This window comes from Castor canadensis, chromosome 2 (genome assembly GCF_047511655.1).
Source record: "Castor canadensis chromosome 2, mCasCan1.hap1v2, whole genome shotgun sequence".
NCBI classification, from domain to species: Eukaryota; Metazoa; Chordata; class Mammalia; order Rodentia; family Castoridae; genus Castor; species Castor canadensis.
In genome coordinates, this window is record NC_133387.1 from 89,452,011 (window position 1) to 89,479,649 (window position 27,639).

General features: G+C 50.6%; 1 protein-coding gene across 8 annotated transcripts in view; it reads left to right on the forward strand.

Moving 5' to 3' along the window:
• Mindy4 (MINDY lysine 48 deubiquitinase 4) overlaps positions 1 to 27,639 on the forward strand; it is a 112,442-nt gene that overhangs the window by 69,508 nt on the left and 15,295 nt on the right. For 3 of the 8 annotated variants that reach the window (XM_074065242.1, XM_074065244.1, XM_074065246.1), the window contains 6 exons: positions 5,024 to 5,125; positions 6,608 to 6,671; positions 7,646 to 7,711; positions 12,767 to 12,834; positions 24,249 to 24,312; positions 27,034 to 27,195. In XM_074065242.1, coding sequence (XP_073921343.1) covers positions 5,024 to 5,125; positions 6,608 to 6,671; positions 7,646 to 7,711; positions 12,767 to 12,834; positions 24,249 to 24,312; positions 27,034 to 27,195 — 526 coding nt within the window. Of the gene's footprint in view, positions 1 to 5,023; positions 5,126 to 6,607; positions 6,739 to 7,645; positions 7,712 to 12,766; positions 12,835 to 21,998; positions 22,149 to 24,248; positions 24,313 to 27,033; positions 27,196 to 27,639 lie in introns of those variants that run through there. The other 5 variants (XR_012445266.1, XR_012445267.1, XM_074065243.1 and 2 more) reach the window with 5 other exon arrangements.

Consider the following 27,639-nt stretch of genomic DNA (forward strand, 5'->3'; position numbering starts at 1 on the left):
GAGCTCGCCTGTTGGTGGCCTTCTGGTGATCCTTGTTATAGAGATGACCTCCCCTTCCTTTTGGGTCCTGAAGCTTTGGATATTGCTCTAATCCTCTCTGCACCTCCAATCCCTGCCACCCCAGGCCACACTGACAGGGTTCAGTCACCAGCTCTTTCAGAAGCCTGAGGAGGGGACTCAGGAAGAGGTGTCAGAGGGCCAGCTGCTTCTCTGTGACCCAGCAAGGACCTCTCCCCCAGTAACCTGTAGCCCAAGTTGAAGTCAATTAAAAAATGTAAACAGAGCCCCTGCAAAGCTTCAGGAGTTGTGCAAGTGAGTAGGACTATCATACTCGGCTGGGACCCAGAGAGGGACAGATGTTAGCTCAGAGTCAGACTTGACACCATGATAGAAATAAGCAAGACTGGCAGGTGGTGCTTATCTGCCATGTCATGTCATACTGCTGTGCCCTGGAAGCATTGGGAGTCAGAGAGGGCAGGGTGGTGGAGGCTGGTCACTGAGCACCCTCCAGGCTCTTGGAGACTCGGGGTGGCTCTATTTGTGAAGGGCTTCTTTCATCAGCAGTGCCTCCCCTTGCCCTAATTTAGAAAAAGCCAGCACAAACAGATAGTAAGTAATACAACAGACATGGAATCTCCTGTGTCGTGGTAGTGAAGGGTGACACTGGGCCAGTGGGCATAAACTTCTCTCCATTGCAGCTCCTCAGTGTTCACTGAGCATGGGTACAACTTTTCCATTGACTGATGGATCACCAGGGTTCCTGCCCAGGCTGTGTGCCGGGCTAGCTTTGAGGCTTTAGTCTCCCTCTTTTTACTCTGAAACTCTAGGATTTCAGAAATGGTCCAGCTTTAGAAAAAGGAGGAGAGGAGGGTAGGAAGGTTCCTCTGTATTTTCAGAAACACCAGGATGCTCCACTGGCTGGAGGACCTGCCACGCTGTACACCAGCATCTTGTGAGCTCCAGGGCTCTGCCTTTTGCTTTCTGCACTCAGTGACCACAAGCTTTGGTGACAGGGACATGGTTCTGTGAAAGCAGAGCAGAGGGTGGATGGTACTCTCTAGGGAAGCCATGCGGAAGTAAAGGCTGCTTGGCAAGCCTGGTGTTTTTTCTGTGTGACTGTCTGGCCTCATTAAGACTCAGCTCATCAGGCTGGCAGCCGTCCTCTCCTCAGTCGGCAGAACAAAACCAGGTGGCAGGACATGGGGTTTTTCCACTGGAGCAAGGGCCATTTAGCTCAGTCCACCCCCTGCAGGCCCTAAGAGAGAGGAAGGGCCTTCAGTGTTGGTGCAAATGAGGAGTTCCCAGGAATGTCATCCTCTTACTCCATTTCCTTTCTGAGTTCAGGAAACTCAAGGCCAAGAGAAGGAGGGCACTTTATACCAGCTCCTCAGGGCATCAGTGGTAGAACCATGCTTGCAGCCCAGGCCCTGCAGCCCCAGGCCAGCTGTCCTTCTGTCCCTCCCTCCAATAGCTCTTGACTTTAAGAGGAAGCAGAGAGGAGGGAGCCATGGCCTGCCTGCACACACCTGCCAGCTTTCTCCAGAACTTTCTACATGGGCATGTCTGAGTGGACATGTGAGGCAGTCTTGAGATAATTAGGGTAGAAACATCTCTTTATTTTGACACACTTGAGCAAATGTAGAATGTATTATCCCCACCTTCCCCTGCTCACCTCTCCCTAGACAAATACCTTCATCCTGCACTTCTGAGAGGAATTAGGTGCTTGAAGAAACTTCTGATGTAAGAGCCTGGCCAAGTGCCAGATTCCTGGTGAGAGTGTGGCAGATGTATGTCTGATGGCTAGGCAGTACAGGACCTTCATAGGCACCCAGGGGTAACCAGTAAGGGCTGCCCTTGAATTGTCTGAAGGGCAAGTCCAGGTGATGAAGGAAGATGCAGGTGACTCCTTCCCATGTTGTCACCTGTAGGACAAGCACTCAGGCATGCACACTCAAGTGTGACAACTCTGGGCAGGTTAGACGACAGACTAGCAAGACTTCAGTGATGTCAGGGGCATCAGTCAGGGAGGACATGAGGTCCCCCACACCTGTGAGCCAGGATCAGTCCCAGGTCTCTTGCCTGCCTGAAACTGTACGTTTCTAGCTCCACTGTTGTGTTATCTGAAAAGCCATCTCTCAAAATGCCATGTCTCAGAAAGATGCAGAAGGCTGGGCCAGTGGGGCAGGGAAGGAGATGTGGGAGACTAGAGAAGCTACTAAATGGAAGCAGATGGACAGAACCAGGACTATGTATAGACACAGGTAGGCTCTGAGGGCCACAGGCAGAGCACATAGACAGAACAGGGGATGGCCTAGCTCAGGAGTAAGATCTCTAGGTTATCTTGCATGGTACTGGCAAGATGGGTTCAAAGGCAAAGGGACATTGGTTCTTAAAATCAAGTGCCAGGGTTGGGAATATAGCTTATAGGTGGAATAGCTGCCTAGTATGAACAAAGCTTTGGGTTCTGTCCTCAGCACTGTAAAAAACAAAACAGTGAAACCAAGTACCCAATGCAGTTGCTTCTGCTTTCCCACACTCTTCTTCAGTGTTTCCCCCAGTTTTTACTAACAACATGACCTTGGATAAATCACTTAGTCTCTGCATCTCAGTTTCCCCATCTTAAAAAGAGGATAATAATAGCGCCTAACTCCTATGGTTGCTTTAATGATTTGATGAAATAATACATTTAACGTGCTTATTAGCAGTGCCTGGCACATGGCAAGAACTCAACACACATTGGCTTTTAAATCTTATTTTCCCTTTACTGAGAAGCTAGCTGAGGAGTCTGTTAGCTGCACTCTGGCTTAGTGCAAAGTGCCATGTTTGGAAGACATCATCCACCTTGGTTCCAGGTGTGGAAACTTGGCAGCACAGGTGTTCTAGACACTATATATACTTAGGAAGCTGGCCCAGCGCCCAGTGTGGTCAGAGCTGGACGGGGGAGCATTGGTGTATCAGGAGTGCTGTATTTGGGGATACAGCACCCATCTGGGGAGCGTGTACCCTGGAGACTGGAGGGGCATAAATGCTGAGGACAGGGTCTGGAAGAGGATAGGTGTGAGACTCAGGTAGTGCAATTGGCAGGATATGACCATCACTTGGAGGAGGGCAAGGCATAGAACAGGAGGTGAGGGGTACGATGGAGTCTATGTTTGTGGGTTCTGAATCCTAAGAGGTAAACATCCAGACCTTTGTCCTTTGTCTGACAAACTCTGTTGTCCAGGCCCCTTCTGTCTTTTGTGTAGCCTTGCCCAAAACCTAGAGCAGTGTTTTCTCAATGTTGTTTTCCTAGTTAGCAGTGACCTGGGCCAGTACTGCTGACAGCTCAGGCTGTCCGGTTTGGTGATGGTGTGCTTACTATTTCCTGTGAGGAGCATGGCAGGCTTCCTGAGCCTGAAGCAGCAGTAGGCTGCCTCAGGTTTTGTTCCTGCACACTTGAGTGCTTGCTACGGAGCTTGCTTCAGCTACAGGATTGCCAGCACCAGGTGCTGGGTGCCAGGTTCACATCAGATGTTGGGTGCCCCCATCTCTGTGGCCTCACCCAAGTGGGGTCCTAAAGTTTTCACAAATAGTAGTGATAGGAGCAGGCACCGGGCCCTTGCTTCACAGGCATTGTCTTGTTTAAGGCTCCCAGTGCTGTGAGGGAGGGCTTTACCATGGCCAGTTTCTGCACAGGAACTGAAGGGCCACTGTGTCTCTCCCTTTACTACTTATTTTAAAGTGAGGGACCCACAGCGGCCTGGCTGTAGGTCCCTGACTCTGTGTTCCAGCATTAGGCAGTAACCACTTGTTACCAAGTATGGTAGCTGTGTCCTGGTATCGTGGGCAGGTGAAGGGACAAATCCCATTCTTACCCTTTTACACCTTTGTGTGGAGTTCAGGCATTTTTTTGGTGATTGAAAACCTGGAGTCGGGGTCCACGTTCCTTTGCCTCCCTCTCCCCAGCAGGGTTTTCATCAGCCCTTTTATTTGTTAGGAAGAAAGACCCACTCAGGCTGGCTTTTTCACGAATTTTGGAAAAGTTCACAGAATGCGGGGGAAGGCAAGAAGCCCAGCTCTAATGAGCCTGGGGAAATGTCAAATGGAAAGAAACGTCTATATTTGGCTGTTGGCCTTCCTCTCTCTCATTCTTTCTGGGCACCAGGAACCTCTTAGTCACCATTTTTATTGCAGGAGAGCTCAGTCTCTTGGTGGTACTGACTGCCTGCTGTGCATGAGACTTGTCTCCTAGACCATGACCCTCTCCTTGGCTCTTCCTCCTTGGCCTCCTGATGCCCTGGAGGCCTGTCCTTGGCCACTGTCCCTGCCCATCCTCACTCTTTCTGGGAAATCTGTGCCCCCACCTCTCTCCTATGCTTTCAGTGGGTCTGGAAGCTTTTCTCAGCGTCCACTGGACCCTCAGTGAGTCTGAGGTTGTCTGGACCCCCTCCTCAGCTGCCCCCGTCCCAGCTACATGCTCTGTATTTTAATTGGCAGCACAACTGTGGATCCTTACAGCCATAGGGTCATCCTCTAATACTTCCTCCTCCTTTCATCCCACACACCATGTCTAAGCATCCAGCCAATCAGGCTGTTGTCCCCTTGCCACCCGTGGCCTCAGATTCTGTTGCAGGGAAAGCTTGGAGCACTTGCTTGCACATGCTGTGTCTCCAGAGCCAAGATGTCGGATGGGCCAAGGCCAGGGCAGGCAGTGCCTCCCGTCTGCCTGAGGTGGCAGCGATTCCAAAGCATGCCTGTCCTGGACTCCTGGTCTCTGGCCCACTGAAGCCCCCCCTTCGCTCCTTCTTCTCCTGCAGCCCCTTTACCCTATCCCTCCCTGAAAGCTACTCCTGTGACTCTACTCCACAGAGAGACTTTCTCCCTAGGCTAGGCTCAGCCTGGAGTCCCTGGACTGCAGGTGACACCTTGTGGGGTGGGGGATGAGGAGCCATTTGCAGAAGGGGCCACCTACCCTGCGCCAACAGGGTTGCACTGTCTCAGCTGTGTCCCATGAGCATAAATGTATTCCCTTTCTTGTCCTCAGGCGGCTGCAGCCTTCAGAGGCCCAGAGGACACACTGTCTCACCCTGGCCATCGCAGACATCTTGTGGCGGGCTGGGGGCCACAAGCAAGCCGTGGTTACACTGTGAGTGATTCTGAGGGCCACTCAGTCTGTGCTGACACAGCTGCTCTTGTCCTCAGTGAGAGGACTGTGTGTGCTGGGCAGCCCAGGCTGAGCAGGGGCTGGGCCCTCAGCATGACTTCCTGTCTGCTGCACTTTCCTGGGGATGCTCCTCTGAGGAAGCCTGTGGCCCTGGCAGCCAATTGCTCTCTGTCCATTCCTGATCCAGAGGCTTCAAGAAACAGTACCTCAGGATGGCTCAGCTCTGCCATTCACAGTCCCCAAAGCATGGTCCTGCCTGCTGTCACTTGAGTCCCACTTTCTGGAGGAGGAGGAGTCAGAGAGGTGGCAGTTAAGGTGGAGCCAGGTCCTGGACTCTGTTTCCCTGACCCACCATCCACTTTTCTCTGCCTCTGTCCTTCTCCCCACAGTCCCCATGGGTAGTCGGTAGGCTTTTCGGCCTGACCCCTCAGAGAGGAGACATCACTTTGTCCAAACTGTGTGGCTAAGCTTTAGAAAAGGGGGATCTTTGAGGGCCAGGGACTACCAGCTGGTCACGGTAACATAGCAGTTAAGGGAGGAAGAGTCTCAAAAGCTGTTGCTTACTGGTTGTGTAATTGTGCACAGTTGATGTAACCTTTCTGTGCCTCATCTGTTTACTTAGGTAGAAACGGGGATGATTATAATGATTATTTAATAGGGTGATTGTGAGAACTAAATGACTCAGTATAATGAATGGCATGAATATATAAATGTTATTAGTTTGAATCATTTATCAATATAAAAAGATGATAAATGGTAAATGTGAAGTACTTAGAATACTGGCACAAACTAAGCTTCATTTAAGCCATGGGTAGATATTATCACTAATGCTGTTGCAGTTACTTTTATTGTTACTATTACCTGTCTCTAGTATCATGTTCCAGGTAGCTTATTAACCTTGGCACTTTAGATCTATGAGGCAGTCTCCTAAGGGCTGATGGAGCAGGAACTGGATTTTTCCCTGTTTTAGAGGTTAAGACACAAAAACCTAGAGAGGGAAGGTGGTGGGTCCAAAGTTACACAGCAGCTGCTGGCACAGTGGCCCTGAACTCAAATTCTGCATGTAGTTGGTTCTGTGCTGGCTGTATACCTCTTGTGACTGCAGAGGGGGTTTCCTTGGGGGGCCTCAGGGTCAGTATCAGCCACCAGGCCAGACCTAAGCAGACATATTTGCCAGCTGTGGATGAGAGTCAGACTTCTGCTTGCTGGGGCTCAGGTTTGGTTATTCCAAGCTCACCCTCTGCTCTCTTTTTTCCACTTTTTTTTTTCCCTTGCTAGTGAGTACTCTGGGCCCAGACAAGTGGGTGAGTTCAAAGCAGGGGAAAACCAGAAACCCTGGCCCTGTTCTCTCCACTGGAGCCACCTTTTCATTTGTACTCATTTAATGACATACGGTTTTGTCCTGGCTGGAGGACCCGTCTTCTCTTCTGGCAGAGGACTCATGCACCTTCTTTTCCTTTTTAGGGCTTCGGGAACACAGCAGTTCAGTCCAACAGGGAAATACAAAGCAGATGGAGTCTTAGAAACAGTACGACTTTCTGGAAAATTATCACGCAACCTTTGGCTTTGTTTGGGGACTGTCTTCTTTCATATAAGTAAATCCTCCCCAGCTGGGGCTGGCTGGACCTTTCCACAGCCCAGGTCACAGACTCCTGTCTGGGATTGAGTGTGGGGCTGAGATGGGTGGCTGTGAGTTGACTCTGTGGCCAAAAGGCCCGGGGCTCCCTGCTACCTGGGGGATATCCAGGGTGAGGTTCCCCCCATAGTCTCCATGCAGCCCTGGCCTTCTCAGCTCTCTTCCTACTTCCTCAGCATCTTCTCTAGGATTCTTATAGGAGGGAGAGTGGGGGCAGCCCAGAGAGGGAGAGGAAGTTTGGAAGCGGGGAATGGCTTAGAGCATCAGCCACAAGGCCGGACCTAAGCAAGGTGAGGTGAGAGTAAAATGAGAGATGTACATTTTTGCATTTCGCAAACAGTAACACAGTGAAATTTTCGAAACTTGCCACCTTTTCACTGAGAACTTTTGTTATAACAAATTGGTTTCATTTGATTTTACTATGGGCACATGTGACCCTGGGACCCTCATGGAAAGCCTCACTTTGTTGAATGTTGTCTTTAAAAGTTTCTTCCTGACCTACTGAGCAAGCAAAGGGGCCCCACAAGTGCTGCTTCCCATGAACTCAGAACCTGTCCTGGCTTTTGAGATTTGACATGGTACCCTCATCTCCCCTTCTCAAATACTGTGACTCACCTGATGCTGGATCCCATGCCTTAGTCCCATGATGCTGGGAGTCCTGGGGGCTCTGAGTGCAGGCCAGGGCTGCTATGGGGCTGACTGGCTTTGGAACCCCAGCTGCACTGGGCATCCCTAAGTTGCTTAGGTACTGGGGCACCCCTCTCTGCTTGGTGACAGGTCCCATGGGGTTGGTAGCAACTGAAGGCAGCTGCTGAGGCTGACCCTGGGTAGGGTATGTATCTCACCTTGTGTGTGTTTCTTCTCAGCTCATGCTTTACAGTTTGACCTGCTTTGAGGATCTGGTGACTTTTCTCCAACATAGTGTTCAACAGGTATGAACAGTGTTTTAGCTTTGTGGCATGGACATCATTAAGCCTTCTAATTTCATTGTAGAAGATGCCCTGTGAATTGGACTTGTCCTTCCTGTTTCCCCCACCCAGGGAGGGATGGCAAAGAAACTGGGCTGGACCCCATCTAGCCCTTGGATGGCAAGGTTGAGGGAGATGGGTGATGTGGGCTAGTGTAGAGTGGACTGGTTCAGGGTCCCTAGATTCCCCATGGTGTCCTGTGGGCTAATAATAATCAGTAGCAGGGAACACCTGCAACTGGGGACTGCAGTGAGCAGGTCTGAGGTCAAAAAGAAGGGAAATGGCTGCAAGGCTTTCCCTCTGTCCAAGGGCAGGCAGCTGCCTCAGGAGGTCCAACTCTTGAGTCAGGGAGTGGGTTGAGAACCTGCTGGAAGGTGAAGAGGCTTCCTGGGTGGAGCTGGAGGCCAGGCATTGCTGATGGGGACCTTGCATGGCATAGTACCTTCCCAGTGTTCTGGGGAGGCTGGGTTGGTCTCCCCAAGATACTGTGCTCCAAGAGACTGAACAGCCATGGCTGGTAGAGAGATGGGTACAGGGCAGCCAGAGGGCTCTGGGAATCCCCAGTGGGGCTGCAGCTTGCTGGCTTTTTGGAGGAGAGGTGCATATCCTAGGAACAAAGGACTTGGTCTCTGGAGCCAGTCAGCCTGGCTTTGGGTCCAGGTTACACCTTCAGTAGCTCTGCAACCCTGGGCAATGTTCTGAACCCCTCTATCTCAGTTTCTTCATCTGTCTGACATATGCGATAATAGCCATACCTGCCTCAGGGTAGCACATAGGGCCCAGAGTACCTGGGCTGGAGCGGTGTCTACATTATGGTTCACACCTGTTGATGTTGCGGTCACCATTGCATAATGATCTAGGGCAACCTTGGGGTGAACTGGTTGTTGGTGTGTGAAAATAAGAGGGAAACATTACATAGGGAGGATTCAGTGAAGGCCAGGGCCAGCCTCATGGTCCTGACTTCTGTGGAACAGGATGGGAGGAAAGCAGGAACGGTAAGCCTTCCCTTCTGGTGTACAGGCAGCTCTCAGATTCCCTTCGGCTGCCTCTCAGCCCTCTGACTGTGGGATCTGCTCTGTCCAGGGAAGGAGTATTAGCTGTGAGCAGGGAGGGTGGGAGAACTTGTTGGAAGAGGGACCAGGCTTGAAACTCCTGCTGTTAGATGCCCTCCCCAGCACTTCTCCCCGAAGGTCTGGGCACAACCTGGGAGGGATCCTGGTCCAGCAGTACCATATACTCCCTTGGGGAGAAAGCAGGCTGCTCTTGAGAATAGGGACGCAGGTGTGGGGGTTCATGTGAAGTCCTTCCATCCCAGAGCTGTGACCTGATAGGTAAGGGCCTGTGCAGGTGCCCAGATTGGGGTAGCTTCATTTCAGACTGAGCCTTCCTATGAGGTTTGGGAGAGGGAATGTGGCCCAGGAGTTGGGAGACCTGGGCTGGCTGTCACTTGTTCCCCGCCCATCACCTCTGGTTCTTCCTTGGAAGCCAGAGGGCTTTCTGCAGATGCTACATGTTCCCCACTTCCCCAGAGCAAAGGGAAGGCCTGGCACAAAGACCTGAGATCTTTCTGCTACTGCTGAGTCACAGGTAGCCTTGGGAAAGGCTCGGGGCCTCAATTTTCTCCTCTGGCAAATGGAAGATGCACAGTTGTCAGATATCTTCTGGTTCTAATGATGGTTCTCAAAGAAGAGCCTCGATGCTGCAGAAGATGTTTTCCCAGTCTAGTACACACAGCTGCTGACTAAGCAGCAAGAGTATTAAATCCAGTGTTGTGAGACTGCAGCAAGCACCCCTGAAGGCAGAGCTGAGTCTGATGGCCATTGCATGGGGGTTTCACCAGGGTAACCAGGATGGAGGGTAGGGTGAGCACGAGCTACTCAGGATGGGAGGGAAAGTGATCAGTGAGGCTCCTGGACACCCAGGAGGGACCTTGGGGCAAACACTCAAATGGGCTTTTGGCTCTAAGGCCTCTTCACTGCCCCTGGTGGTGGGCCAGGCCTCTGTGTCCTTGGGCAATGCCCCAGAGTTTCCACAAATCCTAAGCATGATAATAACCAAGAAAGGGATTCAGGAAGTGGGGCTGCTGGTGGTTTTGGGCCCTTCCTCCAGTGCTCCACTGTACCAGGCATCCCACCTCCTTGCCGGTGCTGGCCCTTGGTGCACAGGGCCGGTCCATTGGCCTGCGTACCTCTGGTAGGCAGCATTTCCTTTGCAGCTTAGTTTATGTTTTTGCTGGATGTGGCAGAGCTGCCTCAGCACTGGGCTCACCAAATCCATTTTTCATGGACTGGGCCCAAGAGGGCCTCCTCTGCCAGGCCTGGAAATGTACACCAAGCCATCAATGTCCAAAGTAAATAGCTTGCTTTTCATTACCTCTTAGCTCTGGCCAAGCTAGGGGTGCCACTTCCCTGCCTCCCATTGGAGCCCTGTGCTGGGCCCAGGTCTCCCAGGGCTGCAGAGCCATATGGGGAGAGTGACCCTTTCTTCCTGAATGGTACCAGACATCATCCAACCCTAGCCATGGTTTCCGGCCTAGCCGCCTGCTGAACTCGCCTGTCAAGCCACATGTTGCTCTCCCAAGTCTTGGCAGCTTGAGTTTGATGAGATAATTTTAATAAATGTTTTAAAAAGCAAGATGGAAAATGGGAGCCAGTTAGTTGTGTTCCAATGGGGACAAGAAGACCAAGCAGGGTCCATTTCCCCACCCTGTACAGGGGACTCAGGGCAAGCCGCCTTGAGGTGGTTCGAGGACTGGGGATACCAGAATGAGCAGCATTGATAGCCTTGTGTCTGCCAGCAAGTTCGATGTACAATAGGCCGCTGTCTTTGTTGCTTCACTGTGGCCCTGCAGATCAGCAAGCACTGTGGGCGTGACCAAGGGGAGACAGACCCAGAGAGCTCTGAGGTTTCCCAAGACTGCGGAAGGAGACTGGCATTCCAGAAAGGGATGCAGAGATGAGAGGGTTCTGTGACTTCCCTGAGGCCCTGTGCAAACCTGCAGACAAGCTGTGACACATGGTCTGCAGCTTCGCGTCCTGCTGTGTGTGTGTACCCTGGGTGGGGTGCAGTGTTACTCTGCAGTCACCAGACCTACACAGACACCGTGTCACAATGTGCACCATGACCTAGGGAAATAGGCAAGGGTCATTATCTTCATTTTGCAAATGGGAAAACTGAGGGCAGCAGAAATACATGACTGGCTTGAGATTGCAGTTGACTTAAGATTGTTGTAGGTTCATTTATTTCACTTGTGTTTCTCAAATACAATTTGAGGTTGTTTATAAAATAGGATGTCCTTGGGGCTCCTTTCTGCTTCAGCATAGTAAACTTGTCCTCTGGCCTCTGGGCCTTTGCATAGGCTTTTCTTTCCTGAAGAGGTTTTCACTTCTGCTTCCTACTCTTTGTAGTTCTGTTTAGATGTCACTCCAGAGGCCTTTTCCTTCGCTACCCTCCATCCCCAAGCGCAGCGTTGTGTGAAGGCCCTCCTGTGTGTGTTTCTGGAGAAGCTTGCCTTTCCATCTTGACTGAACTCCTTCTCCACCCTTTCCAAGATGCTTGCTGTTCTTTCTTCCTTGAGTCACATCCCTGACAGAGGAGATCATGTCTACCTGTTTCACAAGTGAAGCCTTAGCAGGGGGCATCCTCTTGGCACAAAAATTTCACTTAGTGGCTTTTTAAAACAATGACTGATTAGCTGACTAATTAAATTACTGGATGAAAATAAAGACTAAATTTTGAGGAAAAGATAATTGGCTTGAGCTGCAATAATTACCAAATAATATTTGGTTCCTGAGCCTCCTGGTAGCCAATGCAAAAAAGTGGAAATATGATAAATTATATAATTTTCATTGGCTGTTCTAGGAGAAACAGGCTTTTTTCCCCCTTCTGTTATTAAGTCCCAAAAGAAATTGATCACATATAAAGAATACTGAGTATTGTAATAGGTAGCATCTTCAACCACAGTTCATGTCTCCAAAATGGGATGAGCAATACCTTCATACTGACTTGCAGCTGCAGAATAGGGACTCTCCAGGGAGCAAAGATGTCCATAGTCCATTGCAGTTGACTGGCCTCCTGGGCTTGCTGTACAGGTGGGCAAGGAAGAGCCAGCATCATACAGCCAATACCACCAGTGCCAGCCCTGTTGGTTCACTCCTCACAGCCCTTGCTGAAGGTGGATGTGATGATTATTATTCCTGTTTTATCTGGAGAAGACTGGGGAAGAGGAGGTAGGAAATATCCCCATGGTCACAGAGCCAGGCGTCTCAGGGCCAGGGTTTAAACCCAGGTATCCAGGCCCCAGTACATGGCTCTAAACCAGGGGCTGAAGAGAAGGACGCTTGCTTTAGGTGCAAATTTAAAGGGGTGCAGTAACCTCAGAAGACAGCATGAACATTTTGAAAACATCAAAATCGATCAGAAAATCCACAGTGAACAAAATGTCAAAAATGTGATATTTTAAACATACCGAAATTTATAAAAAGAGCTGCACTCTTATGGCTCACCTCCCTCAACCCTGACCCCAACCTCTGCTGCTGTCTGCCAGGTCCATTGCTTCCACATGGGGAGCTGGCAGTAGGTGGAGCCCCGGCTTTCTTTGTACTGTACTGATTAGCTGCGTGACCTTGGCAAGTTGCTCAGTCTCTGACCTGGAAGAAGTCAGTAATAACAGTTCATATCCCAGTCTGTCAGGGGATCAAATGTGACAGTGGCTTTGAGATACTTGGCACTGGAATGAAGCCTGCTGTCACTGCTGCTGTCTAGTGGGCTTCAGGGTCTCCAAGGTCATGGATGTGTTCCATGGCAACCTGTGTACCATCTCTGCTTTGCTCCCGTTTTTGCTCAGGCTGGGGCACCCCTGTCTTTTAGGGGGTCTGTCGTGTGACCACCACCCAACCTCTAGGGCCAGGTTAAGGCCATGGGCCTGAGGCAGGCTGTTCACTGGGTAAGGTCCTGCAGAATGGTTGGGCAGAGAGGGTGAAGTATTTGACGGGTCCTCACTCTATTCTTCTCCCCCAGTTTGAAGCAGGCCCATACGGCTGCATCCTGCTTACCCTGTCTGCCATCCTGTCCAGGTCCCCAAAGCTGTGAGTATATACTTCCCCTCCTCCTGAGGTGGGTGGGGCTGGGCCTCCCTGCTGCTCCTGGTGCTTGACGCATAGTGAGTTCCATGGAGGTTGTTGAAAGGATATGTGAAGCTGTGAGGAGTCAACTGGTAGAGGAGCAGGGCAGTCTTCTTTGTGACTTCTCCATATGTACGGGGACAACTGGAGGACCCCCTCCCTCTCTCCCAGAGTTTGCATGAGATTATAATATGTGCATACTTAGGCCCTCACAAGGAAGAACTCCCTGCCAAATGTACATGGGGTGGACAGTGGAGGCTGAGCCCAAGGAGATGACTCAGACCTCCCAAGAGCTCAGAGTAGAGGTCTCACTGTCAGCAAAGTCAAGGCTGGTACCCAGGGCCAGTGTCTAAGCAGGTAAATGAGTGGGTGCAGGAAGGGACCCTGTCTGGCAGAGTCCCACTTGTGTATCCTGATCCTCGGTGGCCCCCTAAACTGCCCCACAGCTGAGCTCCTCCATGCAGCTTGTTCCCCAAGAGCTTTCTAGGCACTCTTGTCTAGCTGTCACCTGGGCATTCTGGCACTAGGAACACAGCAGATTAATAACACATGAATAGTGTTGTGATGCACAATTGATTGCCCTATTTCTTCCAAGCCGAGGCAGATCCAAAGGGCCCTGGAGCTCTGGGGAGGGGATCTGACTTTGGGGGGAGGCTGGCAGGGAGGGTTTGGGAGCAGCTCTTGGCAGGTTTGGGGCAAGTAGTTCCTAAATGGCTCTCTGAGGTGTACAGGCAGGGGAGCATGGCAGAAGGAGATGTTTGCTCCCTGTTGTAGCCCAGCCTGTCAACCTGCTACTCCCCTGGGTCTCTGCTGCAGGCGGAAGGGTGCGGGGCTCTGCAGCCTCATGTGTTGGCCTGCCTGCTGCTTGCTGCTACTGACCTTATTAAATTGCTGTGTGCACAGCCCTTTCTAATGGCATTTTCTTCTAATCCTGCCATAATGATATGATTTATTCCTGATGTGGGCTCACGTGCATGGAGACCATAAGCCGCTCCACCTTCTCCTAGGCCTGGCTTGCCAACCCCTAGGCAGGCGGGGCAGGTGAGGGTCTTCTGGTCTCACCAAGGGAAGCGATGGTCTTGGGGCCAGGCCCGGTGGTGCTGACCTTAGCTTTAACATCTCTGTAGGGGTCTCTGGCCTTGAGGCCCAGGGCTCCATGCTTGAGGGATCACCGAGAAGGAGCAGTCTTCCTGGTGGCACTCGTGTTTCCCCTCTGGAGGGAACCTTGGGTTCATCTACCCAGGTTACTTCACAATGGCCAGAGATGGAGGATTCAGGCTGCTGCTGCTGCCCCTCCCTGTCCCATCCAACCCAGTCCAGAAATGATTGGACCCTGTCCAGGCTGTGGCACTTCTGGCATCGGTTGATGTGGGAAAGGCGGCCCCACTGGATGGACCTGCACAGTTTCCTGCTGTTGGGCTTGAGGTTCCAGACCTGCCAACACACACACATGTCCACACATAACACAGAGATAACACAGTCATACACAGACATAGACACATGTACACAGATAAACACAGACACATGCACACAGATACACCCAGACACAGAGACATATGCAGGTACACAAAGACATATGCAGACACATACACAGAGACACGTAAACACATACACCGATACACACAGATGTAGACACACAGAGATGCATGCAGACAGGTACACTGATACATACAGACACAGAGACACATGGAAACATGCATAGATACACAGACACACACAGATACACAGACACATAGAGACACATGCAAACACAGACACCCAAGACACCCAGATACATTCAAATACACAGATACTAGACACAGACACACGTAGACACCTACCCAGAGATACACAAATGTGCACACATACCCAGAGACACATGCAGAAACATATACACAGATACATAGACATATGACAGCACACAAAAACACACCGAAACCCATGCAGACACGCATACACAGAAACATGGGATATATACTGACACCCACACAGAGACACATATGTACACACACAGACATGTATAGACATGCACACACAAAGGCACAGTCCAGCTGTACCCATTGCCCCTGCACATATTCCCTGGGTCCTTCAGGCAGATGTCTTGAGGCCTCTGGCACAGGATGGGATGGCTTGGGTCTCTGTTTTCTCAAGGACCCAAACAAAAGCTTGCTGTGGTGTTGGCCCCAGATATTGGGTTTTGTCTCACCCCTGGGATCTCTCTCGACCCATTATCCTTAGAAGACAATGTAGAGGACAGGCCAGTCAACAGTGAGATTAAAGCTGGGCACCAGTGGCTCACGCCTGTAATCCTAGGTACTTAGGAGGCAGAGATCAGGAGGATCATGGTGTGAAGCCATCTGAGGCAAATAATTTGAGAGACCATGTCTTGAAAATACTCAACACAAAACAGGGCTGGTGGAGTGGCTCAAGTGGTAAAGCACCTGCTTAGCAAGCGTGAGGCCCTGAATTCAAACCCTAGTACTGCAAAACAAACAAATAAAAAACAGTGAGATTGAAGGCAGCCAGCATGCTATGCAGCATCCTGTGTGCCTGATCCTTTGTCTTGACATCCATTCAGGAACCTATCATGTGTGTCTGTGGTCACTGTGGCCGAGTTTGATGAGTGGTCTGCCCAAGGTTATGCAGTGAGTACAACTGGCAGCTAGGACTCCCTCAGCAGGCTGGCCCAGCCAACTTTTTTTGTTTATATTTCTGACCTTGGGAGTAAGATAGACCTGGTGTCAGGCCCAGCTGCTCTTCTGGGCCAGAGCTTCTGTCTCTGGGAGGTGGGCTAAGGACTCTTGCCTTGTGAGATGGGCTGTGCTCAGCATGGCTCTTGCTAAGTCTCTTGGTAGGTGTCAGCTTCAAGCAGCGGCTTTTGCCAGCACCAGGCCTCTCTGTCCCTCTCTGCTTCAGGCTTGTCTTGGTGCCTAGGTGGGAGATCACAAAGCCTCCTCAGTAGACATAGCTTCGGGGATGTCCTGAACTCACAAAGGTCACTCTGTGGGGACACTCATATTTGACAGGCCCTTCCTGAGCAGTGGTGAGCCCTGAGCACTGAGTGCTGTTGTCTGGAGGGACCCGAAAAGGGCCAGGTGGGGACTCAGGCCCTAACTGGGTTGTGCAGGGGAGAGATGACTCTGAGGAGACACCATCATTTTCTAACCTGTTCACTAGTCAAAAAACATTTAATTAGACTAAAGGTTGGAGAGAATCAGGATGGCTCTTGGGCAGCCTGGGCTACCTGTGGGGCTACTCCAGGTCCATTGTGTATGCCCTCATGGGACTGCCTGAGGTATGAAGTCCTAGGAGGGTCCTGGGAAGGAAAGACAGGAGTGACAATGTGGACAGGAGCAGCTGGGGCAGCCCCAGTGCTGCTTGGATCCTGAGGAAGTCACACTGAAATGACTTTTTGTGGCATGGTGGCATTCCTGGCACTTGCCCAGGCCCCATGAAGAATGTACTCTCTTGCCTTCCAAAGTGGTGCCCCTGGAAGTCTCCCTTCTCACTGCCCCTGCCACCAGCATCATGTTGTACTATAAGGGGGCATCCTTTGGCTCCTTTCCCAATATCTTGCCTTGACTCTCAGGTGAGACCTGGCTTTGCTGACTGTTAGCTGTGGTCCATTGGGCAGTGGTCCTAGGACTCGGAAATGACACCTTCCATCTGCTACCTTGGGGGTTAGCATATGGCAAAGGCCTTTCTTTATGGACTTGGACATGCAGGTGCAGATGTCATGCAGCTCAGTTACCGTCACTGGCTTTCGCAGGGAGGCCTGACAGGGTGACCAGTCCCCTTCTCAGCCTGCTGCCCACAAGCCAGGCTGACCCAACGTGTGTCTTGGGTGCTTTATTCCAGGAGGCTGAGGAGTGGGGGCTAGTATGTTTTAAACTTTCACTGTAGTGAAACTAAATCTCATTCGTTTTTCCAAAAATCTGGAAGCTTTCTGTGTGAAACAGATGTAGTAGGATGACTGTCTAGAATGGTAGGGTGGGTGTGGGTCCTGGCCCTGCTCCCTGCCATATCCTGGAGACCCCTCTTTGGAGAAGCCCCATCTCTGCAGACTTTGTACAAAAACCTTGGGTACAGATGATGGCTGAAAGCCTGCCTGTTCTGGTTCTAAGTCAGCTTTGCTAGAGCATCCTTTGATGGTTTCAGGGCCATCTGATACCATTTTGGGGAATCATCAAAAATGGAAGCCTAAGAGATAACAGTGTCTCACATTAAATGCTGATTGACCAGGACATGCAGAGTGCTGGGCAGGGAGGATTCATCCATTGTGTTCCAAACACAGTGTGTGTGTGTGTGCACGCGCGTGTGCGTTTGGGAGACATAGGTGGGTGTTGGTGTCTGAAGTTGTGCAAAGGATGAAATGATTGTGTGTGATTGTGAGCATAAGAGAAAGAGGGCAAGTTGTCTTTTCCTTCTGACCGTGGGTGTATCCTGAGGGCCAGAAGCCACCCTTACACCAATGTCCCTATGTCATTCCTAACCCAGAGCAGAGACAGGTTGGAGCGCCATGGGCTGGGCAGATACAAACATATCCACTGGTCACAGCCCAACCACTCCAAAGAACAGTCATAAAACGGCTTTTGAGGTTTGTTTTCCCTAGGCTGTGTGCAGAGCCTTGCGGAGGTTCTTTTTATCCACTTGATTTCAAGCTGCTTGTTTTCTTTCTTAAGATCTCCAGTTGCTTACAGTAAATCTGCTGGATTTCACGCTCTCCTAGCTCTCCCAGCTCTGTTGCTCAGTTGGATTCAAGTGGCCACAGTCTCCTCAGGGTGCTCTACAGGCCTTAGGGGTACTCACGGCCTGACCTGCACAACCCAGTGCAAGAGGGCAGTGCAAGCCTGGCTCAAAATTTGGCAACACTGTGCCAGCAGCTTGGGTAGGAAGGTGGGGATGACAGCTTGGGAAAAATCCTCTTCATGCCCTGGACCCTTGGCATTCATGGCAGCAGCAACTTCAGTAGCCCAAAGGTAAGCTTGTATGTCAAATGAGATATACCTTGTCCCTGACTGAAGTAACTTTTAAAAAGTCACTGTGGCTCCCCAAACTCTCCAGTAGATTAAAAACAGCAGTGACAAAAAGACTTTTTTTTTTCTTTGAGAAAATCTCCCCGAAATGAAAGCCAGCCATGAGCATTGGCTGAAAAGGCTATGGACAGAAGCTCAATTCCAGACAAAGGTAGCAGAAACCAAAGCTACTAATCCTTTTATATTAAAGCTGGGCTTCAGGAGTGGTTGGATCCAGGAACTATGTACTGCCTCTGGGACTTGCATCTCTCTTCTGCTTTCTCACCCCTCTTCCGGGTCACAGCCATGTTCCTAGGAAGGCCTCTCACTTGGAAGGGAAGGGCCCACCTTCCACAGCCAAAGATGCAGCCATGCTCAGGGTACACTGGGGTTAGTGGCAGAGCTGCTCCCCCACACCGCCGACTCCCAGGCTATGTGCATGTACTAGCTCTGTCCACTTAGCTGAGGACTATACTTTATTATTCCACGAATGGCTCAAGTGCCTGTATGAAGAAGATAGGCCTTGGGAAGAGAAGAGGTACTTAACCTTCTGGAAGGGTTTTCTGTACCGGGTCAGCCTTGACGGGGGTGGGCTGCTCACCCTTCTGCCTCTGCATGCCTCCCAGGGTTCAGGCTTTCCTTGCTCACAGCATCTTCCAGGATGGTGTGGGCAGCTCATGCACTTTGTGTGGGAGGGAGAGGGCGGTGTTTCTGTGAACCTGCAGGGTCTAGAGCCTGGATCTGGGGACCAGGGGACCAGGCAGATACTACATGATCTGGTTTTGAAAGTTCTTGTTTTCAAAGAAAGTTCAGCCTAGAGGGCTAAGGTAGACATACAGTTAGTATGCACCCTTGGGATAGGGAGGACCAAGGAGAGGAGAGATGGGGGCAAGGGAGACCTCTTTCTGGAGGAGGGCACATTTAGTAGGGCTCTGATGTTTTGGCAGGAGTGAGGTTTATGGGGATCAGCTAACTGGCCAAGGTCTAGCTGGAAGGATGATATAGGAGCAGGGAAGGGAGTGGTGGATAGTGAGGCAAAAGGCAGCCTAGTTTGGCCAGTGGTTAAGAACTTGAACACCTCTGCTTTCTCTTCCCTCCTTCAGGCAGGTCCCTCTGTCCACTCTGCAAAACCTTCCACTAAGTTCTCCCTACCTCCTAGCCATCCGGCCTCTTCTTCTTACTGCCTGGAGATGGGAGTGGCCCCAAACCCTCTACCTGTGGAGCTCTCTACAGTTTGCAAGGCCTTTCCATAGTCCATTCCTTCATGACAGTAATCCTGTTAGGGGGTCCAAGGCTCAGAGATAGAAAGCCATTTGCAGAAGGTTACAATGCACAGGTGGCAAAGGAGGCTTGACATCTGCCTAAGTCTCTGACTCATTGTCCCCTCTCTTTTGACCTTCCTGGGAAACATCTACCCTACCCAAGTACTTTTCAGATACAGCTATGTTTCAACCTCTTCGAGGTCTTGATTTATCCTGAGTTCTTGGCTGTGACATGAATGGTTGAGGTCGCAGGAATCGTGACCTCTTGGTCATTGTTTTTTTGTTTTTATTATTGTTATTGTAGGAAAAAGGAAGTGACATTTACAAATGCCAGATGCTTTATATAGTTTGTTTCACTCTGTTCTCACAGCAACTTATAATAGAAAGAGGCATTGTCATACCCATATTGCCAGTGGGGAAACTGAGGCTGGGGGTAGCAACCAATAAGTGGCAGCACTTGGATTTGAGCCTGGGGCTATCTGACTTCAGAGCCCAGGTTCTCAGCTACACACAGCTGCCTTTTCCACTACTAAGTGTCCTTAACAGTCAACAAACACCCCACCCTAAGGGTGGAGGATACAGCTAGAGGCACAGCCTTTGGGAAGATCAGGCAGGAGTTGGCCCAGTGAGACATGGTTTCTTGGGGCCGGTGTCCTAGTGGTCAGGTGAACAAGGGGTGACTGGCTAGGTCCTCTTGGGTTCATTACTGCTTGCATGAGGTGATGTTTTTGAAGATCAGAGTCTGAGAAGCAACTTGCTCCCATCCCAGCAGGTCCCTCAGCAATCCTTCTTCCCAGGCCTTGGGTTTTATAAGTGAAGACTCAGGCTGAAAGGTAGAAGTCACTGGGCTAGTCAGAGGCTGAGGGGCTAGTAACATGCCCATGGACATGTATTTTAGGTGAATAGTTGTAACTGCACACTTTGACCATTTCTCTAGGCCAATTGGATCTGTTTTCCTTTTTATTCAGAAACTTATGCCATGTTTACATGGGAAGACTTTTAGATAAAGGGATAAGCTGGCTGAAGCCATGCGTGGTGAACCATGTGTGGAGCTTCGGGGCTTGGGCCTGACTGTTGCTAGCTGGCCAGGCTGACTCTTCTGTACTTCAGACCACAGTGGAACACTGTGTGATGTTGGTGCTGTGGACCCAGTCCTGACCCTGCTTACTGTGTGACCATGAAACCACAAGGTTTCCTCTCCTCTTGGGCTTCCATTTCTGTATCAGTAAAACAGCTGCGGTTCTTACCCTCCTGGCCTCACAAGGCTCTTGAGAGAAGGATGTATTTGGAAGGGTCTGAGACTGCAGGCCCAAGGCTCTTAAATTGTCAGCCTCCTCCATAGTAGAAGTTCTGAGATGTGTGAAAAAGGGCAGGTGGAGAAGGGCAACAGAGGCCCAGGCTTTAAATCTGGGCCAATGCCCGTCACTAGCTCGGACCAGTGATCTTCTCCCTCTGGGCCTTTATCTTCCCATCTGCAAAATGCTGAGCCCTGAAGCCTCTCCCAGCCTTGATGCCCCCTGGTTCTGTTTATTGGCACAGTGCACTGGCTTTGGCCTCCTTGATGGTAGGCAGAGTTGAAAGGATCTGTCCTTGCTGGCCTCCTGGGCAGAGCTCTCTGTTGCCCTCCTGTCACTGAGTGATCCAGATGCCCACAGACCCGGCCAGCACCTGGACTGTTAGTCCAGGGGTGTTGCCCTTTGTTCCCAGATGTTATGGAGGTTGTCAGTGGGACATCTAGGGTCATGCACCTCTTATAAGTTTCCATGCCCAGGCCAAGGTCATTTAGGCTTCCCTCCTGCTGTGCCTCTTAGACTTATAATCCAAGCAAGTTCTATTCCCAGGGTACTCCAGTGAGGATGGCTTCCAAGACTCAGGTGCAGGCAGCCCCCACCTCCTGGGATGCCTGGTCCCTCAGGGTATACAGGGGTATCCTAGGCCTGGGGGTGTGCACCCCCAGAGAGAGCTGCAGAAAGGACAAACTGCCCACTAGACTTGGTAGAGTCCCTCAAAGGGCCACAAGGGCTGGTGGAAGAGGAAAGAATGGGCAAGCCCATCACTGCCTTCAGAGCAGCTCTGCCCTTGGTTATATAAAATGAACTTCTGCACACAAGAATTCATTTAAAGCAATGATGTTGGATCCACTTGTTCTAGTGTCCCAGGCCTGCCATAACAAAGCCTCACAGACTTAAATGCAGAGCCTTACTTCTCACAGTTCTGGAGGCTTGGAAGTCTAAGATCAAAGTGCCTCCTTCTGAGGCCTCTGATTTGGGTGTACAGGTGACCACTGTGTTGCTGTCCTCACATGGTCTGTCCTCTGGGCATGAGCATCCCTGGTGTCCCTTTGAGGTCCTTTGGTGGTCTTATAAAGACACCTGTCAGATTGGATTAGGGCCCAGCCTCACTTTAATTAATTGCCTCTTTAAAGGCTCTTTCTTCAAATGCACATAATGAATGAGGTCTGGAACTTAAGACTTCAGCATATGAATTTTTGGAGGACCCAGTTCAGTCCAGTACACCTTTCATCTTGTCCAAGACCCTTTTGTTCCTGAATAGGCAAGTGATTTGCAGGTCCACAGCAGGCCAGGGCTGGAACTTGGGTCTGGTGCTGTGTGAGAGCTGACTTTTGTCTGGGCAGAGCAAAGGCCGTGTTTCTCTGCCCAAGGACTCCTCACTCTTGGCCCCAAGGGACCTCCCCTGGGTTAGGCCCAAAGTTGTAAATCTCTTAAGCCATAAGCTGCTCCTTGGCGTCTCCCGAGTGCCCTAATGTGAAATACAGATGTTCCTCCTTTTTAAGATCTAAGCATACTGTTAAGTTTCCCATCGTGTTTGCACCTAAGGATGCAATTACCATTTCCCCCCATTGTCCTTTCAGCCTGTCCCTCTGCTCCCAGCTGACGCAGGCTCTCGAGCCTGCTGGGTGAACACGGCGGCTGTGAGCTTATGAAGATCGGACGGCTTCTGAAAGCTTCAAGTGGCCCGTGGCCAGCGATGGTTATCAGTCCCTTCAGGGCTCCTTTGAGGTTATTTTCTTCTCATCAGAAGATGCTTGTATATGCCATGGTGAATGTTTCCATCAGTTCTTCTGTCTCAGCTAGCACCAGCTAAATGCTGTGCTGGACCATGAGTCACCCTTCTGGCTTCTACCCAGACCTCCTGGGCTGTCTCTGGTTACTGAACCCTGCAGAACTTCTCAGAGATCCCAAGCCTTCAAATGGTACCTGCAGCCCATCTCATGAAGACTGTAAACGTTCCTCATTTGACCCTAGTTATCATCAATATGAGAAAATGTTTTCCTTGCAAGTGTTACAGAGCTTGAGTTTCTCGCTTTGTTTGGAGGGTACAGGACCAGGGTGTGTGTTTTAGGTTTGTGAGCATATGGCAGGCCTTGGATTTAAAGCATGAATTGAGACCAGCTTCCTCTTCTCTTCCACCAAAAAGAAAAATAAGCATTCAGTTCTGAGCCCTTGGTATCCCTGGGCACCATGCCACATGGGTGGTGTGCTCCCCAGGGCATGTGCTCCCCAGGCCACATTCTGCTGTGCAGGAGACAGGCTCTCTGGTCTCACTTGCCTCTCTTTCCTCCACACCCCCTTCCCTCCACTGACACCCACCTCTCTGAGTTTCTCTCCACCTCTGTAAAATAGAGATAGTAACTCCCAGCTCACTGGGAGCCTGGAGACTGAAATTGCCATCGTCATGCACGGTCAGTGGTTAGGAGCTCTTTAGTATTTGCTGGTTAGATGGCTCTGTTACTTTGGGGTGTCTGAGAGGAGTAGTGTCCTAAAGATAGACTTTGTAGCATAGTGACAAGTGACAAGTTGGCACGGAGGGTAAGAGACTCAGGGAAGGCTTCTTGCTTCCTTATGCTTAGCTCTCACTTCACCCTTCTCACGTAATAAGCTCCCATTGACCAGGACATCCTGAATCATTCTGTCCCTAGCCCTGCTCAGCCCTAAAACCCATTTCTTTTGGTTTGAGGAATGTCTATAGGGGCTTTTCACTTTGTGCTACTTGAAGCCTCCCTTTTAAGGATGGAGCTACAGTAGTAAAATGGTTGGGGTGGGGGGAAAACCAGGCCTTGGAAACTGGCTGTCAGGGTCTCCCATGAGCCAAGCACCCTTGGCAAGCAAGTCCTTCTTTGAGCTGGGGTTTCTCCCAGGGTTTTAGAGAATAATGGTTGCTTGATGTCTGGGCAGGAGCTGTGCTCCAGAGGCAGAGGCTATTGTTTTAGACCTCAAAGAAGCTGTATCAATCTGTTTTCTGTTGCCAGTAACACCACTGGCAACATTGCAAACTGGGTAAGTTTTAATAGAAAGAAGTTTATTTTGGTTCACAGTTCTGAATATCCAAGGTTGAGAGCTCGTATCTGGTGATGGTCTTCTTGCTGGCAGAGTTCTACGGAGATATAGGGCATCACACATCAAGAGTCAGGGAACCACATGTGTGTCTCTTCCTCCTCCTTTTCTCTCTCTCTCTCGTTTTCTCCCTCCCTCCTTCCCTCGCTCCCTCTCCTTATTAAGCCTACAGAATTCAGTCTTGGAGCTCCACCACAACAACCTTACTCCATCTCTGAACACTATGGGTCTGGTCAGATTAAGTCTTTTACCATCTCCTATTCCCTCACAATGAAATTCAGTTTTGACACTTGTTGGACCCCTGGGAAACACACTTGGGTCCCATCTAAACTAGCAGCGGCATTATAGTCCATTTCCCCCATTTCTAAGACTGGCAGACTGAGACCAAAGAAGTGGCAGAGTGCCCCACCCCCACTGTTAGTGGCTGTGGTTGGGATGTGGATTCGGGATGTTTTATTTCCAGCCCAATTGTCTTCTTCTTCATGCTCACTCACGGTCCCCTGGAGTGGTCAGAAGCCTGGGATGGCCAAAATGGAGGTCATTGCCCCGGGAATACTGTAATTTCAGCTCAAACAGGTGTGGGTTTGATCCCTGATCTCTGGGCTGGAAGCCTCCTCCACAGTGGGCTTAGAACACAGAATGCTTAGGTTCCCACCGAATCTGGAGTCCTCTGCTGAGGGGAAGACCTGGTCACCCAGAGAGGTTTTCCCCAGGTGGCCTGGGTCAGGCAGAGATATGCTAATACTGCTTCTTCTTGTGTTTTCTAGTGTCAGTCAGGACTTTGATGTCCCCACCAGCCACTTGATTGGAGCACATGGATACTGCACACAGGTCAGAGGATGCTATGGAGTCCATATAGGGAAAGCTGGGTGATTCTTTCACTTCCTCTGTCCCTTCCTTTGTTCTGTGCCCCTGCCAACACCCACTGGCAGCTTCCATGGGCCTACCATGTGACCACCTCTGCTGGGCTTCACTGCCTCAGAGATCTAGAAAGATAACTGAAGTGCTTGTGGTACACTTTCTAGTGTGCTTGGAGCCACAGGGGATACAGAAGAGGAAGAATGCAGAACCAAGTGCTGTACTATGTGGGGCCCTCACTGCAGGGACAGGTTCCCAGGATGACTGGGGACTGTGTCCAGCTGGGGAGATAGCAGTTATGGACCCTTTATATTTGGACAAGGTGTTGTCTTTATAGCCACCCTCCCTCTGCATCTTTATAAAGGGAGCCAAGGGCCTTGTTGGGGCTAGAAGAAACCTTGAGCATGGTGGCTTGTCACCTATCCTCCCTGTCACTCAGGTGATGTCAAGATGCATTGTAGTGAGCATCAAGCCCAGGAGCTAAATCCCACCCTGTGTTCTTTCACTGCTTAGTAAGGCCTCCCATAGTCCCATGTGGGCCACAGACTGACTCTTCTGGCTGCCTGTCTGTTCCACAGGAGTTTCACTTTGTGGAGGGTGGAAAGGGATGCCCAGGGTAGGTGGCAGTCAGGCAGTGGGGCAGAAGATGCCAGACCAGGCTGGTATCAGGTTGAGTTCAGATACTGTTCTCTGCTGTACTCACAGAATAAGCCGAGGCATCTTTTCTCCTCCCTGAACTTCAGGTTCCTCATTTGTAGACAAGACATTTGGAGCAGACCATGGCTGCTTGAGTTTCCGTGTGAACACAAATCCCCAGGGAACATTTTGAAGAGCAGGCTCAGATTCAGGGAGTCTGGACTGGGGCCTAAGAGACATCCCCCAACCTCCCATCGCCAGGAGGGAGATGCCACTGGTCCACATACCACACTTTGGTAGCAAGGAACTAGATGATGGCTAAGCTTTGCCACTGTGTGATTTTTTTGTGTTTAGGGGCAGGACATGCCTGGTGCCCCTTCTCCCACCTCCAGAAGACTTCCTTCTGGGAGGAAGGTTCAGGACACATCCCAGATGGAGAAGCAGGACCTTTTTTCTGTTGAAAACCAGATGGAAAGACTTCCTGGCTGAAAAAGACTGTATCTTTCTTAGTAGCCACTGCCCCTGAGGCTCAGTAGCTTAGATATTTCCTCCAACTTCTTTATATCATTTCCTCTTCAAGAACACAATGAGGCCCCTTCAGTATCTCCTTCCAACGGGGGGGGGTCCCTCGGTGGCCATCAAAAGAGGTCTCTTTTACTGTCACTGGGGCAGGGGTGTTGGTGTTAACAGAAGAATTTATTAATCCTGGACGTTGTTTTCACAGTTTAAGGAAAAACACTTCCATGAACCTTTCCCTGCAGGGTGTGGGCTGACTATGGCCATTCCCGTGGGCTGGGGAGAGCTGCGTGCCTGCTTGCTTCATGGCAGTGCCAGGGTGGGTGACGCAGAGGGACCTGTCTGCCTCAATGCTATGGCTAGGCTCACTGGAATTCTTCCCTGGGGACAGTGGGTCCTTGTAGGACACCACCCTTAAACTTGATCTTTATCCAGGCAGTTGTTGCCATGAGGGTAACGGGATGGGGACAGATAATTTGGAGCCAGAAAATGTGGGTTGAGATTCATATTGTATACTCACCAGCTGTGTGGCTTGGACAAGTCCTTTATCATATGAGGCTCTTTCTCCTTTCCTAACAAAAGGTTGGACCAGGACTTCCTACATACAAAGGGACCCTTCCAGCCTCAGTGGACCACCCTGGTTCAGGCTGCATGGGCTAAAGAAGGAAAACCATGCTCTACATGGTGCCGGCTCCTAGTTCAGGTCTCACATATGTTGCCTTGCCCATGTGTGGCATGAGCCACAGGGCCACTAAATGCCTACTACCTAATCTAGCTAATCAAGATGAAGATGGTCTTCTGGCCTCTCTCCCTGCTTCTGATCTTTCTGGCCCTGCCCTCCTACCCCCACTAACCACCCCCGTCCATGTGAGACCCCATGGCCTGGGCCTGGAGTGCAGTCCTTCGTGTTCCAGGGTTGGTGGGTCAGCTTCCTGGCTGTGAGGACCTGCTTGATCCTGTGAGATGTTATCATTGGGGGAAGCTGGGTGAAGGGTATACAGGAACTCTGCACTATTTTTACAACTTCTATTGATTAAAGTCATTTCAAGATATAAAAGCTTATTTAAAGACTACCATCCTGTAAGACTCATGTCACTGCTCCACAAAGCAGCTCTCACTTGGTTGTGTGTTCTTGGCCTTGTGTCCATCTGGGCCCCAGAGTCCTTGTGTGCACATTTTTATAGCCCCCAGTTAACATCCTGCATTGGGCTTGGACCACACAGGCACATACCTGACCCTCCAGTCTGCACCTGAGGATCTACTCCCAAAGGTCCCTCCAACAACCCAGGACCAAGGATAGGGTCTGGTAGAGTTGATGCTTAATGAATGCTTTTATTGAGTTTATTGAGTGACTGGAGTTGCTTTGATGAGAGAAGTTGGTAGCTTTCCCCTCAAGGCCTGTGGGAAAATTGAGTCTCAACTGCTTCTAATTTCTGTCTCTTTCTTTCCTTCCCCACCCTCTTTGCTTGTTCCCAGTGTCCTCTCCACCCTCTCACAGCTGATTCAGAGACCTTACACAGCTTCCCTTTCTCTCATCAACAGGAACTTGTCAATCTGCTCCTGACCGGCAGGGCTGTGTCTAATGTTTTCAACGACATTGTAGAGCTGGACTCTGGGGATGGGAACATCACGCTTCTCCGAGGCATTGCTGCACGCAGCGACATTGGCTTCTTATCTCTCTTTGAGCACTACAACGTGTGCCAGGTATCCACATGTTCATGCTCTCCAGCACCCCAGGAGCCCAGCTCCCCAGGACCCACAAGATTAGGGGGGTACAGGGGGCCAGGGAAGGTGAACTCCACTTCCCAGAGCTGGCTGGAGTTCAGATCCAGCTTGAATGCAGAGGGCCTGGGGAGAAATATAGCTTCCCTCCTGATGGGTACAGCCACTTGATTCAGACCCAGATTTGATAGCGGCCTGGGAAGGATTGTCCAAAGGGGATTTCTAGGGGTTTACATTGTGACTGCAGGTCAGAGTGGAGTGTCTGTGTGTGTGTGTGTGTGTGTGTGACTTTCTGTCTGTCTGTCTGTCTGTGGAGGGGTGTCTTCTCCAGGCACAGGAACTTGGAGTCCTGGCATTATACTACTTTCTAATTAGAATGGGCTGCAACAAAATGCCACAGACCAGGTGGCATTCAGTACAACAGAA